This window comes from Bombina bombina, chromosome 10 (assembly GCF_027579735.1).
Source record: "Bombina bombina isolate aBomBom1 chromosome 10, aBomBom1.pri, whole genome shotgun sequence".
Taxonomy (NCBI): domain Eukaryota; kingdom Metazoa; phylum Chordata; class Amphibia; order Anura; family Bombinatoridae; genus Bombina; species Bombina bombina.
Genome location: NC_069508.1, coordinates 50,083,611 through 50,098,385, shown reverse-complemented (window position 1 = coordinate 50,098,385; position 14,775 = coordinate 50,083,611). Strand labels below are relative to the sequence as shown.

The window sequence follows — 14,775 nt, the reverse complement described above, 5'->3', positions numbered from 1 at the left end:
GGTCAGTGGTCTACGGGATACTGGTGCTACCATGACCTTGCTTCGAAAGAACTTGGTGTCTGAGAAACAGCACACAGGAGACACTGTGGCTGTGAGGGTAGCAGGGGGCACTGTGTTCCGCCTACCTGTTGCCAGGGTGCATTTGGATTGGGGAGGGGGCGCTAGACCTGTGAATGTGGGGGTCATGAAGGATTTACCAGCTGATGTTCTCCTTGGAAATACCTTGGTCCCCCTTGTTTCTGCCTATGCTCCCATGGGTCCCGCTGATGTTAACCCTGTGACTACCCGTGCAGCAGAGACTGACCCCCCTGCTGCTAAGCCCCAGGACGCTGAGCTCAGTAAATCTCTATCCGCTATTGATATGTGGGAGTCACGTTACAATGCGCTGATGAAGGAGAAGAGTCACGTAGAGGATAAAATGGTCACGTTAAATAATCATGTAACAGTGCTAGCGGGAGAGAAGAGGAGTGCAGAGGAAAAAGCACGTTTAGAACAGGAATCTCTGCTAGACAAGCTGCACCGACAGACTGCAGAAAACACCAGCTTGAGAGTGGAACATGAAACATTAAGGACAAACTTAGTGACACTGGAGGAGAAGCTGACGCTGGCTCATAGGGAGGTGCAGCAACTCAAGGGCACCCTATGTCAGTATGAAGGGATTGTGGATACCTATAAAGAGCAGGTACAAAAACCACGTAAAGAAGCCGATGATATTTTGAAGGACTGTTTAGCCCTAGTCGGGGCACTGAAGAGGTTGAACCCTTATTTATACAGACAGGGATTCTCTCTCATAACGGGAATACAGATGGATTGTCCCAGCAAACTGACATGCCTACCACCTCCTAGTCCGGTCATCCCCAGGTTGACCCGCAAAAGGGTCAAGCCGGGTCTGCCGGAGTGTTCCACAAGGGGGGAGCTATGTGACAGACCCTTCTGTCAGGACTGAAAGAGTTAACTGTGTTTAGCTTTAAGAATCTAATTTCTAAAGACAGGTTTTCTGGCCTCAGCTATTGTGTGCTATAATTACATTTAAGTAATAAACAGGCCATTGTTTAATCACCCTCAGAGAACAGACGCTAGGTGATAAGACAAGCCAAATGTGTTTAAGTTGTTATCTGCCTAAGTAAAGTATTTAAGTAATATAATTCTATTGTATCATGTCAAGGGCGCTTCTCCCTTTTATCTAATGTACAACATTCTTTCAACCCCCATCTGAGGGGGGGTCAAAAACCTGTATAAATCTGTGTGCTGCCTTCAAATAAAGTTGTCATTCTGTTTTAAACCTGAAACTGGCTGGGTTGTGAATTGCTGATTGTCTATGCAGGACATTGTTCATCTGGGGTTAACCCTTGGTACACAGTTGGTACCGTAACATATGGGTCTGTTAAAAGGGATAGGCACTAATCCCCACTAGGGATCCTCAACCTTATAATCTATAAGTGCTGTCCTCCCGCCTGAAAGGTTAAAAAAAAAAAAAAAGGCACTTACCTTTTCTGTAGTAGGGCAGGAACACTTCTAGGTGTGATAGATGGCCACATCTACCATGGAACGGTAAAGAAAGAAAATACACTCTGGTTTTCTATAACAGGGGTAGCAAATATGTTAGAAAACAAAGCAAGGACAACCTCACTATTTTCTAACTGGTTAAAAGCCACCACTACTCCTACTCAAGAGATTGACGTGTACATAGCTAAACCCCAATCCTTGCTTGCAGGGAAAAGTACCCATCAAAGGAATAAAAATCTTCAGACACCATTTCACATCCTCCATTGACAGAGGCAAAGAGAATGACTGGGGGTTATGGGTAAGGCAGTTACACTTAACAGCTTTGCTGGGGTGCTCTTTGCCTCCTCCTGCTGGCTAGGAGTTGAATATCCCACTAGTAATTGGAATGACGTTGTGGACTCTCCATGTCATAGGAAAGAAAGATTATAGTTAAAGGTATAAAAAAGTATTGTACGTCTTTTGCTTATTGTATTAAAAATGTATTCAGGTTTACCTTAAAAGCTGGCTTTAGATAATTAAAAATCTATACAAACCTGATTTAGTGCACTGTCAGTCTTAAGCTCTTTATGATTTGAATACTGAATATAGATTGGTTGATTGCGTAGGTGTGGAGTCATTGTAGTATAATAATTAACCATGGTGGCAGCAGCTTCCTCAGATGCCAATTCCAAAAATGCCTACAAAGTATTAACATATAGATATAGTATTTGACAGAACAGTTGGTTATACAAATGTTACCTTCAGTTCAGGGTAATATGGGCTACAACAAATCCTCTTAAATGGACAAAGTCCCAAGAATAAAATACTTGAATATGCTACAGCATTATATTATGGACCTTTTAAAAAGTCAGCTCTTGTCTAGTACGTATTGTATTATTAACAAACCACTGATTTGGAAAAGAACATGTCCTATGTTATTATTAAACTTTTTTGTCCCTTTTACTAAGTATTTACACAAAGAAATAGAAAATGCTATTATTTCAAGTGAAGTATGTTACGTATCATAAATTCTGAAGAAGGTTTTTTGCGAGTAGGGAAATCCTTTTTGCACAAGGTGCATACCTTATATTTGTAATTACTCAAATGGGGTAGCCTAATAACCAGCATTAATAAGTAAATGTTATAACAAATTAGTACAAAGCACTTTATATATTATATATATTATATATATATATATATATATATATATATATATATATATATATATAAAATTTCCTAACAAAAATCCCCTATTGTTTATTAATTTTTTTTTTTTAAATTAACCAACTTAAAAGAAATAGTTTATTTGATTTTTAGATAAGACTGTCCCCTTCAATTGTGGTCCTAAACACTTTATTTTATCATAAAAAAAATATACAAAAGTGTAGAGAAAACAATGTACCTGATTTTTTCCTTTCAGCATGAGGATGTTGGTTACTTTGCCAAAAGGTAGACCCAAAGCAATTACTTCTGTTTCTGTAACTTCCCCAGGAAGTTTTCGAATATGAAGAACACGTGAAGGTGCACTTTCCATTTTCTCATCGCCTTTGAATTTTTTGCTATCATTACCATTGGCTATAAGAAATAATTACAGAATTAAAACATACCACCATATTTGATGCATATGTTCAGAATGTTACAATACAACCGAAATAATGACTAGATGTTTAATGCATGGCCTTAAAAACATGCATTTTTATGATTATATATATATATATATATATATATATATATATATATATATATATATATATATATATATATATATATATATATCTCAGCAGGCTGATGAAGGAGGCGAGACCTCCGAAAACGTTACAAATAAAGTAACTCCGTTTTTGTGAAAGATATATATATATATACACACACACATCTATCTATATAAATACCTACACACACCTCTCTCGCAGAGATATATAGATCTTTCTTCAAAGAACTGTTTAATTTTAAAAATTAACTAGCAACTGTACAAAATGTATATTAAAAGACTCAGTAGTCAGAAACAAAGTAAAAAGAAAATTTATGCTTACCTGATAAATGTATTTCTTTTTTGACACAATGAGTCCACGGATCACCTTAATTACTAATGGGATATTCACCTCCTGGTCAGCAGGAGGAGGCAAAGAGCACCACAGCAAAAGCTTGTTAAATAGCTCCTCCCTTCCCTCCCACTCCAGTCATTCGACCAAAGTTAAGGATAGAAAGGAAAAGCCAAGGTGCAGAGGTGTCTGAAGTTTATAATAACCCACAACCCGTCTTACAAAAACAGGGAGGGCCGTGGACTCATTGTGTCAAAAAAGAAATACATTTATCAGGTAAGCATAAATTTTCTTTTCTTTTTAATGACACGATGACTCCACGAATCATCTTAATTACTAATGGGATTCAATACCCAAGCTAGAGTACACAAATGATACAAGAGGGAGAAGAGAGGGTACCCAAAAGGAAGGCACCACTGCTTAAAGAACCTTTCTCCCAAAAGTAGACTCCACCGAGGCAAAAAAATACAATTTTTAGAACTGAAAAGAAGACCAATTTGCGGCCTTGCAAGGCTGTTCAACAGAAGCTTCATTCTTGAATGCCCATGAGGAAGCAACAGCCCTCATGGAATGAGCTGTAACTGTCTCTGGATGCTGCTGTTCAGCAGTCTCATATGCAAAAAGTATGATACTCAAAAAGAATGATACTCTTCATCCAAAAAGGAAGGGAAGTAGCGTAGCTTTCTGTCCCTTACGTTTTCCTGAGAAAACCACAAAGAAAAAGACAAAGTCCTTAGTCTCCTGAAGATAAAACCTTTTAAAACACGGACCACGTCCAAATTGTTGTAAAGTGGCCCGTACAGTAGTCGAACCATCGGCCTTGGCGTTATTAGCACCCCGCTCTAACCAACTGAGCTAACCGGCCTATATTGCAGAAGTCGTTCCATCTGAAAAGAAGGAGAAGGACACAAGGAAGGAACAACAATTTCCTGATTAATGTTTCGCTCCGAAAAACAAGCCTAGGAAGAAATCCTAACGTAAAACTAACTTATCTGAATGAAATACAAGGTAAAAAGACTCACGCTACAAAGCCGAGAGCTCTGACAATCTACGAACAGAAGAAATAGCTTTCCAAGATAACAACTTAATATCTCAGGAATGCATAGGCTCAAACAGAGCCCCTTGAGGAACCTTAAGAACTAAATTCAGACTCCATAAAGGAGTAATCGATCTGTACACAGGCCTGATCCTGATCAAGGCCTGACAAAAAGATTGTACATCTGGAACATCCACCAGACGTTTGTGAAACAAAATAGATCAAGCCGAGATTAGACCCTTTAGGGAACTTATCGATAAGCCTTTCTCCAAACCTTCTTGGAGAAAAGACAAAATTCTAGGAATCCGTCAGGGTTTTTTCCCCTGCTTTGCTTGCCATGTGCTGCTGGCAGGCATTTTACTCACCTCTCTTGCTGACTCTGGTGCATACTGTGTGATGCTGCTCATTTCCTCCACTTCCTTTTATGACCAGACTGGTTTACATCATCAGTGCGAGACAGGATGCAGTATCAGAATTGTGATGTCATCAAACCCGTTTGTGAGAGCTCCTGTGCATTACCTGGCTGTCTGACATCCCTCCTGGTTCCTGATCCCCGGCTTGTTTCTGACTCTGCTGTTCTCCTTGCTCCTGATTCCGGCTCATCTAACTACTCGCTTTGGCTCCTGACTCGGCTCGTCTGACTACCAGCTCTGGTTTTGATTCCTGGCTTGTTATTTGTCTTGTGGACTTTTTTTGCACTTCTCGTCTCAGTCTGATTCCTGGCACACTGACAGAATCCTAACTCTACTCCATGAGTAGCCCTTGGAGACACCCCAATAGAGATATGGTCCATATCCTATGGTAAATCTTTCTAGTTACAGGCTTACGAACCTGAATCATGGTCTCTATGACCGAGTCAGAAAACCCTCGCTTGACTAGAATTAAGCGTCCCAACCCCAAACAGTCAGCTTCAGAGAAACTAGATTTTGGGAAAAGGACCCATGAATTATAAGGTCCATCCTCAACGGAAGTCTCTACGGTGGCAGAAAGACCTGTCCACCAGATCTGCATACCAAATCCTGAGAAGATAAGCAGGGGCTGGAAGCTCGGAAGTTTGGCATTCTGTCAAAATGTCATGAAAACTATTGCCGGCTGGCTCCACTCAAGAATCAGGCCGGAATATACTTCCCGATGGAGATCCCACTCCCCCGGATAAAAGGCCTGACTGCTCAGGAAGTCCGCCTCCCAGATGTCCACCTTGGGATGTGGATCACCTACAGGTGATAAGAATGGGCCTCCCACTGAATTATCTTGGATATCTCTGTCATAGTTAAGGAACTCCTCGTTCCTCCTGATGATTGACCTAAGCCACTGAAGTTATGCTGTCCGACTGGAACCTGACAAACTGGACCGAAGCTCTTAGTTCTAGGAAGTTTATAGAAAGAAACGACTTTGACTGAATCCAAACTCCCTGAGCCTTTAGGAAACCCCAGACTGCTCCCCACCCTAGAAGGCAGGCGTCTGTTGTCACAATTACCCAAGATGGTCTGCGTAAGCAGGTTCCCTGGGAGAAATGATCCCAAGACAAATACCATTGAAGAGAGTCCCTCGTCTCTGGCTCCTAATAATATTCGAGGAGACAAATTCGCATAATCTCCGATCCATTGCCTGAGCATGCTTAACTGCAAAGGTCTGAGAATAAACCAAGCAAAACGGGATGATATCCATTGCCGCCACCATCAGCCCGATTACCTCCATGCACTGAGCCACTGATAGCTGAGAATTGGACTGAAGGACTAGACAAAAAACGATAACCCTTGATTTCCTGACTTCCGTCATAAAAATCTTCAATGATAGGGAATCTAATACATTTTCCTAAGAAAGATACCCTTGTATTTGGGAATAAGGAACTCTATTCCATATTTGCCTTCCACCCGTGAAACTGCAGGAAGGATAACACCATGTCCATATAAAATCATGCTTGTTGAAATGATGGCGCCTGGACTAGGATATCGCCCCTATAGGGCGCCACTGCAATGCCCCATACTTGGAGCACCGGCAACAGCGAACCCAGAATCTCTGTGAAAATTCTGTGAACTGTGGCAAGACCGAAGGGAAGAAACACGAACTGGAAGCGTTTGTCTAGAAAGGCAAACCCAGGAACTTGTGATGACCCCTATGAATGGGAACATGCCGGTACCCGTCCGTTAAATCCATTGTTGTCATAAATTGACCCTCTTGGATCAAAGGGAGAATGGCACGAATAGTGTACCCCTTGAAGGACGGTACTCTGAGAAATTTGTTCAAACTTTTGAGATTTAAAATCATCCTGAAGGTTCCCTCTCTCTTTGGGAACCACGAACAGATTGGAATAAAAACCCAGACCCTGTTCAGTACCGGAACAGGAACAAGCGGTCCCAAGTTGAAAAGGTCTCTTATGCAGAGTAAGAAGGCCTCTCTTTGTTTTGCAGAGAATCTTGAAAACAGAAACCTGCCTCTGGTAGGAAAAACCTTGACCTCTAACCTGTATCCCTGGGACAAGATTTCTATTGCCCAGAGAACCTGAACATCTCGAACCCTAGCCTGAGCAAGGAAGGAAGTACTGTGCCCCAACAATATCCTGTCCCAGATCGGGGCATGCCCTTCGTGCTGTCTGTGATTCAACAGCAGGCTTCTTGAATTGTCCTTCCTCCTTTCAGGATTGATTAGATCAATGCAGGGTAGATTGTTCCTGTTTGGGACAGAAAAGAAGAATTTCTCTCGAAATTTTGAAAGGAACTAAAATTGCTCAGTCATCGTCCTTGTTTGCTCCTCTTATCCTGGGGAATAAGATAACCCATACCTCCCCAGATATCAGAGATAATCTCCGACAAACCAGGTCCAAATAAGGTCCTCCTCTTGTAAGGAATAGCTAGAAGCTTAGACTTAGAGGATACACCCGCAGACCAAGACTATAACTATAAGCTCTGCAGGCTAGAAGGAAATCAGTAAAAAAGGAAGTTATTTAGCCATTATTTAAGAGCTTTTATCCTATCCTTTATCTCATCCAGGGCAGTGTATGTCCTAATAGCTTCAGACAACTCCTCAAACTACTATGACGCCGTACTAGTGACGGTAGCAATACACACAGATGGTTGTGTAAACCCTGGTGTACATACATCATTTTGAGTAACCCCTCTAATGTCTCTTATCTTGCAAGCGTATAGTAGTTCTAGTGGCAGGAACGCCCGGGGTAGCCAAAACCTCCTCAATTAACAAATGGAGGTATTCTAGCTGCAAAACTAAAAGCAAACAACCTCAGGATCAGATAAGAATATTATTTAATCTGAGTCTGATAATTCCCCCTCAGATACTATCGAAGTAGCTTCCCCTTACAGGTTACAAGGAAGAAACGTTTTGAATAGCATTACTGAATCAATCATTCTAAATGATTGAAAATATGTCCTCTAGTACTGTTTTCTACCTCGTGGGAAAAACATAAAATTGCATGAAATGCAGAGTAACTCCAGGTGGAGTGTGAAAGGAAGCACAGGGCACTGCATGTGGGCCATAAATTATTTGGGATACTATAGGAGAATTGTGGCATAGCTTGACCATTGTCAATAAACTCTTAAACAACAAGAGTCTTAGAAGGAATAGGTTCAGAAAAAAAAAAGTTAAATTTTTCAATAAAAAATAATGCATGAAAAACGTTACCGTCTCTTTAAATCTTAAAATGTAACTTTTTATTTGTGTGTGTATAATTAAAATAAAACAGTACATAATCACTGCAGAACCTAGCTACAACTCAGCTAAACCTTGCTGAGGTGCCCATCTGCCTCTCTAATATCCAAAACTTTATTAAATTTTTGGGCATAACGGCAGTTACATAAAACATTACTGTTTTTGAAATAAAAAGGTCCGGAACGTAGCATGTATAATATATTGTGCTTAACAGAGACTCTAGTACAATATGATGACATCAAACACAATGTATTGTGATCTGAACCCAAAAACCAGTCCACACTATAGAGTGAGGTAACTCCTGTAAACTTTAGCCGCAAAAAGGTTGTAAAAGGTCTGTAACGCTGTCCGGACCCACTTTACTAAACACCACATTCTGTGCTAAACAGTCTCCAAACTAAGCCCCTTGATCCGATTCAGAAGCGGCGTCGAAGAAATAGTGCGCAGTCCAAAAACTGGCGCCACATGAAGCTCCATGTAACACCCGGTCGCCATTATTAATGTTATAACTACTACGCCGCCGGGAGCTACTGAGAACAAATGGAGGTATTCCTCTTCAAACAAACCTGGGGCAAATTTTGGCTACCGCTTCTCGATCGAAGCTTAGCCCAAATAAATGTGAAACAATATCGCCTCCCACTGAGTCCTATTACCTCAGCCAAGTGATAAGTCCCCCCAAGTAAAAGCCACCTAATCAGTCTCCTAAGCCCCAGTGCCTGCTAATAAAGGTGCTGTTATCGAAGTTCCCTCATTTTACATGTAGGAGTTCTTTCCCAAATAAATAAAGTGCACCATTTCTCTGAGATCTTTAGTACCGACACAGAATAAAAAGTTCAGCACTTACCTTTAACTCTGCCCGACAGCAGGGCAGCTAAGCAGGTTTAAGAGGTCCTCTCCCTCCCATAGCCCTGTGGATAATAATAAAGCCTGAGAATCTTGCTTAGGCTATCAGGATTAGGGCAGCATAAATGCATGGGAGGCGCAGTGAGAATTATGTCCCAACTGTTCCCATTGCTCTAAAGCCACCAATGCTCTACTGAAGAGACTGATATGGACTACGGCTACACCCTAGAACAAAGCAGCACAATCTTGCACTTTAAAAATAATAAACTCTTGATTGAAGAATCTTTTTTAACACCTCACTTTACCACATCCTATCACTAACGTAGGCAAAGAGAATGACTGGAGTGGGAGGGAAGGGAGGAGCTATTTAACAGCTTTTGCTGTGGTGCTCTTTGCTTCCTCCTGCTAACCAGGAGGTGAATATCCCATTAGTAATTAAGATGATCCGTGGACTCATCGTGTCATTAAAAAGAAATATTAGAAAGTTGTTAAAATTGAGAGTGAGCTTCCTGTGTTTTCATTTACTGTTATGAACTGTATCATACGCTATAGTATTGTTTCTTCTCTACATAGCTCACTAATTTTCCTACGTTCCCTAACCAGCTGTAGTCCATGTATAGAGCCGCCTACTCAGCTACCAGGAACTGCTGGCAGTGGCAGTACTAGCTGTGCACAGTATATTGTGTACACCCGATATCACCGGCTGTAACAGTACTAGCTGGGCACAGTATATTCTGTAGACCTGACATCAGTGGCAATAACAATACTAGCTGGGCCCAGTATATTGTGTACACGTGACCTGACATCACTGGTTGTAACAGTATTATCTGGCACAGTGTATTGTGTACACCTGCCATCGATGGCAATGACAATACTAGCTGGGCACAGTATACTGTGGACATTTAACTTAACTGTCTGTAACAATACTAGCTGGGCACAGTATATTATGTATGCCTGACATCACTGGCTGTAACAGTTTTGTCTGGGCACAGAATATTGTGTACACTTGACATCACTGGCTGTAACAGTACTAGCTGGGCACAGTATATTATGTGCATCATAGAAGGCAGCAGTTATCTATCTTACTTTAGCAGAAAGGCAACTTGTAAGGGGAAAGTTTAGGCATTTAAGACAACTTGTCAGGAAGCAGTTTAAGTAATTTAAGTATCAGCTGCCATTATTACAAAAACGATAATAATAAGAAGAAGAACGCTGTGCAAGGATTGTTATCAACTACAGAGCATGTCTTTCAGGGCAGAGGCAGCTTCTGCTTCATTTCATATGTCCCTACAATTTATTTCTGCTTTTGTAAATAGAATATGGTTTCCTTCTTTGCGGTGTGCAGTATAATCTGCACAGCTAGTACTATTACAACCATTTTAATTTTACTATGACAGATTAGCATTAACAATTAACATGTAATACTACACTTGCGCTAATGCCTCAACCAAAGTCTGGCAGTGTAGCCTTCATTAGTCTACACTGTACATGCATAAAGTATTGGAAATTAATGCGCATGCGCACAACCAAACAATATTGAGATAATTATATTCATAAGCCCAAACGCTGATTCATAGGGACAAAAGCCTTTTTTAAGTATAATTTATCAAAGTTTAATTTGTTGTGGCCAATTACATTACAACCGAGAAATGCACTGATCAAACAATCATTGTGTAAAATGTTGCAGGTCCAAGATTGACAAAACAGCAGCATCTATTCAACCTTCTCTGGGAGCAAAGGACTAACCAATTATTTCATAAATTACAGGTGAAATCAGGCAACATACAGTAGATAAGTTTTCTTTTTTTTTCACTACAGATAATTAAACCTTTATAAGGTGAATTACATTTTAACATGCCTTTCAGTTTATGCAGGTTGAAAAGTTAGGTTTATGACGTGAAAATCTAAAAATAATGAGCCATCTGAAAATTCAAAGAAATATGGCTGCCAAGCTATCAGAAAATGTCTAACCTTGGTTTTAAACTGAAAGATAGGGGAATTTTTTTTTTTATCATACACATTATATATATATATATATATATATATATATATATATATATATATATATATATATATATATATATATATATATATATATATATATATATATATATATATATATATACACATATACATTTTCATCTATATATTTTAATTTTTTTTTTTTTTTTGAGTTTTCTAAAGTACAGGCATTGTTTCAGTTTTCACAGAACATTTCAATAAAAAAAAAGCTTTTTTATATTCTTGCAGAGTCCAAAAGCTTATGTTTGAAAACTGTTAATGTAAAACATTTTAGGTCTCTTTCCAGGCATGCACCTGTTTCACTGCAATCTTTCAAGAGAAAATGACCTTAGAATAAGTGAGGAAAGTACCAGTGAATAGATTCTTTACAATGTCATAATCATCCAAAACAATTAAACGCTGTAAGTCTGAATCACATTAAGAATGTAACAAAAGACTATACATATTTTAAAAAGCTGTCCTAGTTTTTTGTGTTTTTTTTTTTTTTTTTTAAATGATAAACGTTCACCTCTATTCTATTCATATCCAACAGAACAGGTCAACCAATAACAGCAAACCTGTCAGCCAAATTGGTCGCTGTTAAAATAGTGTCAAGCATCAGAGACTTGGGAAAGTGGCTGCACTTCATCCCAAAGTGAATTGAAGTTTCTAAAAAAACAAAAATACTGAAACGTCTGAGATTTTATTTAAATTAAACAAAAAAAATGCTTCAAATAATGCCTTCCAGTAATGAAATGACAACATATAACTTCATATAAATTTGTATAAATATATTATTTAATAACAAACTAAAAACTTTTGTTTTTTTTAAAGTTGCTTTGTACTTTTCAAAAAATATTTAGTTGAAATATTACAGAAATAAGAGTAAAGTTTTAAAACCCATAGAGTAATGTGTGCAGCAGTGTACTAAAACTATGTTTTCCTCTGTTTAGGCTCAATTAGAGACAGATATAAATGCATTACTAGTCTGGAGTAGCTCTGCTCTCTCAGGAATTTGAAACTCACTATATTCAGAGTTTTTGCAAAGTTTTTTTTGTAATAATCAAACACTTGACATTACAATCTCCCTTTACTAAATATGATTACACACTATGGGCTAGATTTATTAACGCTGAGGCGTACAGGGGTGCGTATACGCGCCCCTGTACGCCTCAGCTCGCCTTTGGCGGGGCGAAATTACCCGCAGGTATTCGCCATTGCACACGAGCGCAATTTTGCGCTCGCGTGCAATCCCGCCCCCTGTCCGCGCACAGCCAATGATGCGCAGGCAGGAGCTGTCAATCTCCTCGGTCGGACTCGACCGAGGAGATTGAATTTCGCCACAATAGAGGTGGCGTAGATGTTAGGGAAGCAGCGGTCTAATGACCGCTGCTTGATAAATCACGGCTAACAAGTTCTTGAGAGAACTTGCTGTCATAGAGGCTTGATAAATCGAGCCTTATATGACCAATGTATGTGGACACCTCTACTAAGTTTTAGGAGAATATCGACGTATACCTACTCCAGCTTGCTTCCGTTTTTGTAAAGGATCTTTTCATATGCAGAAGAAGGGGGAGGGGTGTGTATTATATTTCCTACTTGCAGTGGGTGATCCATTAACCTTTTAAACAGAGCTAAACTAGAAGCTTCTAAGTAAGTTTTTAAATGGTTTTTAAACTGGGTTTTTATATCAGTATCTGTGCATATTACTCTTTATAGTACAGTACTGTCTATCACATGCAGTTATATGAAAATTCGTTTATACTGTCCCTTTAACTTATAGCACTGTCATAGGATGCCTTTGTCACAAGTCAGTTTGTGAAAATTTCTGCCCTACTAGATCTGCCTTGGTCAATTGTGCTATTATTGTAAAGCATCTAGGAGCATCAACAGCCCAACCACAAATTGGTAGACCCCCGTAAAAACACAGATTAGTATAGCCAAGTGCTGGAGAACGTTGTGCATAAAAAAATTGCCGTTGCATCACTCATTAAAGGAGTTTCAAACTGCCACTGGAAGCAACATCAACACAAGAAGTGTGTATCTGGAACTTCATGAAATTGGTTTCCATGGCAGAGCAGCTGTATACAAGCCTCACTTCAACAGGGGCAATGTGCCATCTAGGTGCTGCGGATGCCAAAACAGCACTAACAGAATGTATTGTGTCAACTGAAAAGTTTGGTGGAGGAAGGATAATGGTTTGAAGCGGTTTATGGGGGGTGGGCTAGGCCCCTTTGTTCCAATGAAGGGTAATTTTAATGCTAAAGGTCACAAATACATTTTAGACAGTTGGGTGCTTACAACATTTTGCATAATCAACACTGTGATATTTAATACACTTATAACCCCTGTGATTACCTTGTATCTAAGTCTCTGCAGACTGCTCTCTTATCTCAGTGATTTTGACAGACTTGCATTTTAGCCAATCAGTCCTATCTACTAAATAACGCCACGGGAGTGAGCTCGATATTATCTATATGTCACACATGAACTAGCATTGTCTGGGTAAAACCTGTCAAAATGCACTGAGATAAGAGGCAGTTTTCAACAGTTTAGAAATCAGTTTCAGCCTACCTAGGTTTAGCTTTCAAAAAAGAATACCAAGAGAACAAAGCAAATTTGATGAGACAAGTAAATTGGAAAGCTGTTTAAAATTGCATGCCCTATCTGAACCATAAAAGTTTAATCTGACTAGACTATCCCTTTTATGGCTGTGCAGGCTATGGGCTAGATTACAATGAAAGAGCTGTTTAGCATTTGTGCGCTAACTTCGCTACACAAAGGCTTTTTGCGTGTCCCCGGACCTCATATCTTTAAGCCCTTATAACTTTTTAATGCAATTTTTTTTAAATAATTTTTATCATGAATGTAACTGTATTTTTTATGTTTTTAGTACAATTTTTTTAATGCACTACCCTTTGCACGAGCTTTAAGGACAAGCTAACTCAACGTGCATTAAATTAGATTACGCTCAAGCGAACGCATTTACTTTCAAACTCATAACACGTACACTTTCCGTCACGCACAAAGAGCCGAGAAATATCCCATATCACTTGTGCGCTACAGTTAGCATGCCACTTGTAATCTAGCCCTATGTAGGGTAAAATGCTTGTTTATAAAAAAGCAAACAATTTCAGCTCAATTTTTCCTGGATAGAGTGGAGAATAGACAATTTTCAGCAGTATTTTAAAGCAAAATCAAGTTAGTTAAAATTTAACACACACACAATGACGATATTAAAATACAAATATATATAATATAATAGCTTACCTGTTACAACTATACTACTAATATTAGAGCTTGGCCCATTAAGTACATTTCCAGAGAGCAATTCATCTGATCCCCTCTAAATAAGAAAACAAGAATGAAGAAAGAATTCAGACTTTGGCACAACCTAATAAATCAAAGAAACATGAATATAAATTATAAGCAAAACAAACCGCAGGCGTTGCCGCCATTTTACTAGGTACTGTGTTAAAAAAAACAACAACAAAAAAAACACATTATGTATACATTTATTTAGTACAAATTAGTACACCTGTTGACATGCATTACAAAATATGGATATGTTTCATAATACAGCAGATGAACAATCTTTCAGTTGAGCAGATGATTTTGATAACATTTCCTTATTAATGAATGTAATAACAAAACTGACTTAACATAATTGAGTCATCCTATAAAATTAAATCAGGAAACTGGATATTA

General features: G+C 39.1%; 1 protein-coding gene across 1 annotated transcript in view; it reads right to left on the bottom strand.

The window, feature by feature from the left end:
• The window catches only part of PTBP2 (polypyrimidine tract binding protein 2), a 142,774-nt gene that overhangs the window by 111,513 nt on the left and 16,486 nt on the right, over positions 1-14,775 (bottom strand). Inside the window, exons 3-5 of the mRNA XM_053694058.1 lie at positions 14,338-14,413; positions 2,888-3,060; positions 2,040-2,183 (exon numbers count right to left, since the gene is read on the bottom strand). Coding sequence (XP_053550033.1) covers positions 2,040-2,183; positions 2,888-3,060; positions 14,338-14,413 — 393 coding nt within the window. The remainder of the gene's footprint in view (positions 1-2,039; positions 2,184-2,887; positions 3,061-14,337; positions 14,414-14,775) is intronic.